This window comes from Palaemon carinicauda, chromosome 35 (genome assembly GCF_036898095.1).
Source record: "Palaemon carinicauda isolate YSFRI2023 chromosome 35, ASM3689809v2, whole genome shotgun sequence".
Taxonomy (NCBI): domain Eukaryota; kingdom Metazoa; phylum Arthropoda; class Malacostraca; order Decapoda; family Palaemonidae; genus Palaemon; species Palaemon carinicauda.
In genome coordinates this window covers 16,063,655-16,066,154 of record NC_090759.1, presented here as the reverse complement: position 1 = coordinate 16,066,154, position 2,500 = coordinate 16,063,655, and the positions used below count along the sequence as shown (strand labels likewise).

At 35.6% G+C, this 2,500-nt stretch overlaps 1 protein-coding gene across 1 annotated transcript in view; it reads right to left on the bottom strand.

Annotated features, from left to right (window-relative positions):
* The window catches only part of LOC137627177 (uncharacterized), a 66,720-nt gene that overhangs the window by 63,791 nt on the left and 429 nt on the right, over positions 1-2,500 (bottom strand). The window contains exon 1 of the mRNA XM_068358253.1: positions 1,746-2,500. This exon is cut by the window's right edge and continues 429 nt beyond it. Coding sequence (XP_068214354.1) covers positions 1,746-2,183 — 438 coding nt within the window. The 5' untranslated portion in view covers positions 2,184-2,500. The remainder of the gene's footprint in view (positions 1-1,745) is intronic.

Sequence of the window (2,500 nt, the reverse complement as noted above, 5' to 3'; positions counted from 1 at the left end):
AACATTATTTTTCTTAACTAGAACCAGGAAATAAGATGACTCTTACTTTAATCTCTCAAAATATTTAACTATTCCCAAGATAAAACGTTTAAAAATACATTAATTTGCAAATGTAATAATAATAATAATAATAATAATAATAATAATAATAATAATAATAATAATAATAATAGAAAAATTCTTGCTAATTATCAGACTTCACGTATCTGTGGCTTCCATTAATTAACTATACAGCAAGTGGAAAATTCAAACACTTTTATCAACACTGATGATGAATCTTCATTAATATTAAAAGTGAACATTCTTTTCCTGATTCTATCGAATTTAGAAAATATTTTAAGCAGAAATCCTAACACTTCTGATCGCGAGTTTTATGTATCTTTCGGTTATTTTGTTTTTATTAAAAACTAGTTCGGGATATTTCAAAATAACTTTTCCACACGTCATGGAAAAAATCATCCATTCAAAGGGCGAGGAATTAAATAAAAAAAAAAAAAAAATTTTTCTACCTATCAGTATTTGCTTAGATTTTTTATTCTTTTTTTTTAATAATTACCGATAATGGAAAACACTTTTAGTCTGTTAATTTATGCAATTATTTCTTAACAATCTCTTTCGGTGTCTTTCATTCTCTCCCCTGGTTTACCTCACTTCCTCTTTTCTAAATTCAATGTTTGTGAAGTTTAAATAATTAGAATAAAAATACATGAGTTTTTACGATTAGTTTAATTTCTAAATAAATAATTCAAAGACTTTAATATACATTTCTTGAAAAAATCGCTTGATTTTGTTTATTAAAATTCTATTATTGCATTTTCCTAAAACTATAGCCATAAATTTTATAGTTATAAGAATTATTTAGTAATCTGCAATAAACTCTGTATTCAATAATGTACTTAAAAATCATTCTTTAATTGTAGTCAAATAAATTTCGTAGCTAATAAATTTCCCATAGAAATCTTGACCAACGTCGTCAGTTCCAACTTTTTTCTACTTCATATGATAACATGAAAGAATTACATATATGTAATTAAGACTAAATTAGTGACTGAAAACGTATAAACTGACAAAATGAAAACTTCAAAAGAAAGTATTTAGTTCAATGCAAGTCTACCATTACCTCATATGGGCATGGAGAAACACACGCACAAGTCTAAAATAAAATTGAAATAAAATTTCAAAAATCTCTTCTCTGAAAAGTTTGACTTAAATCAGTTTCTAAAAGCCCAAAATTAACGAAAAATTAATTAAAGTTTTCTTCAAATGTGCTATATATCCCTCATTTACAAAAATGCTATGTAAAAGAAATATTGCACATGGGTATTATTACTACAATTAAAGTCAGTTAAATACAGTTATGTAAAGGCATCATCTAGAATTGCATTATAGAAGCATTTATTGTTATATACATATTTATCTTATTCAATTACAACACTTACGAGTATTCTTCTAAAAGAATATTTTTTTTTTCGCAAGAAACCATACAATTGTAAAAATTACCATTATGTAAGTTGAGAATCTGAATTAATAAAGTAACAACCTAAAAAAAGAAAAAATTAAAACATCTTCAATTGGATAATAATTAGGATATGAAACAGGAATGTAAAACTTACCCTTTCTTACCATTGCTGTCCTAATTAATGTAGGAATCCATCAATTATTGGGTTTAAAAAGGTTTAGTTAATTAGCTATTGGAGAGAGAGAGAGAGAGAGAGAGAGAGAGAGAGAGAGAGAGAGAGAGAGAGAGAGAGAGAGAGAGACTTACCTATGAGAACGGTTCCTTGCCCAGCTGAGTGGACGGTCAGTCCTTCGTGATGGTCGAGCAACGTGAGTGAACGGCGATCTGCCCGGTGGGGTGAGTGGGGTACGGGAGGGCGTCCTCGGTGTGGCAAATCGAAGGAGGGCGGCCCATTAGCACGCCCCGTTAACCCCGGCAGGTCCCAGTCAGGCAAAGATGCCGAGAGGGCGGGGTCGAGGGACATGAGGTCAGCCCTGAACGCCCCGGCATCCATAGCCAGGACGGCATCGGGCAGGAGAAAGAAGGAATCGCAGGGCCAGGAGTCGTACTCCCTCTGCTGGTCGTGAAGATGTCGAGGAGCATCCTCCAACTCCAACGACGCCCGTCGCTCGGGCACGACGTACAGCTCCCGACGGGGCACTGACACTGAAGCCGATCGCGACATCGCCCCAGAAACACAAGTCGCGACGGCCCCCTAGTCACCTCTTAGCACCAGGACAGGGCGATGGAGAAGGGGTCGTCAGGCAGGAGGGAATTAAATTAAGCTCTACACTTCGCTATTCGACCTAAAAATAGACTATGAATGTTATCCAGCACCGCCTCCCGAGATCCTGACGAACAGCTACCGATTCTCTGACGCTTTAACCAGGGAGCCATAAATATGGCTCAGCGCCTCTGAGCCAGACTAGCCAGACACTCAACACGTTTATCCCTGTCCTTCAATGCACGAGGGTAGGGAAGGGGGAGTAAGGGGGACCTCAG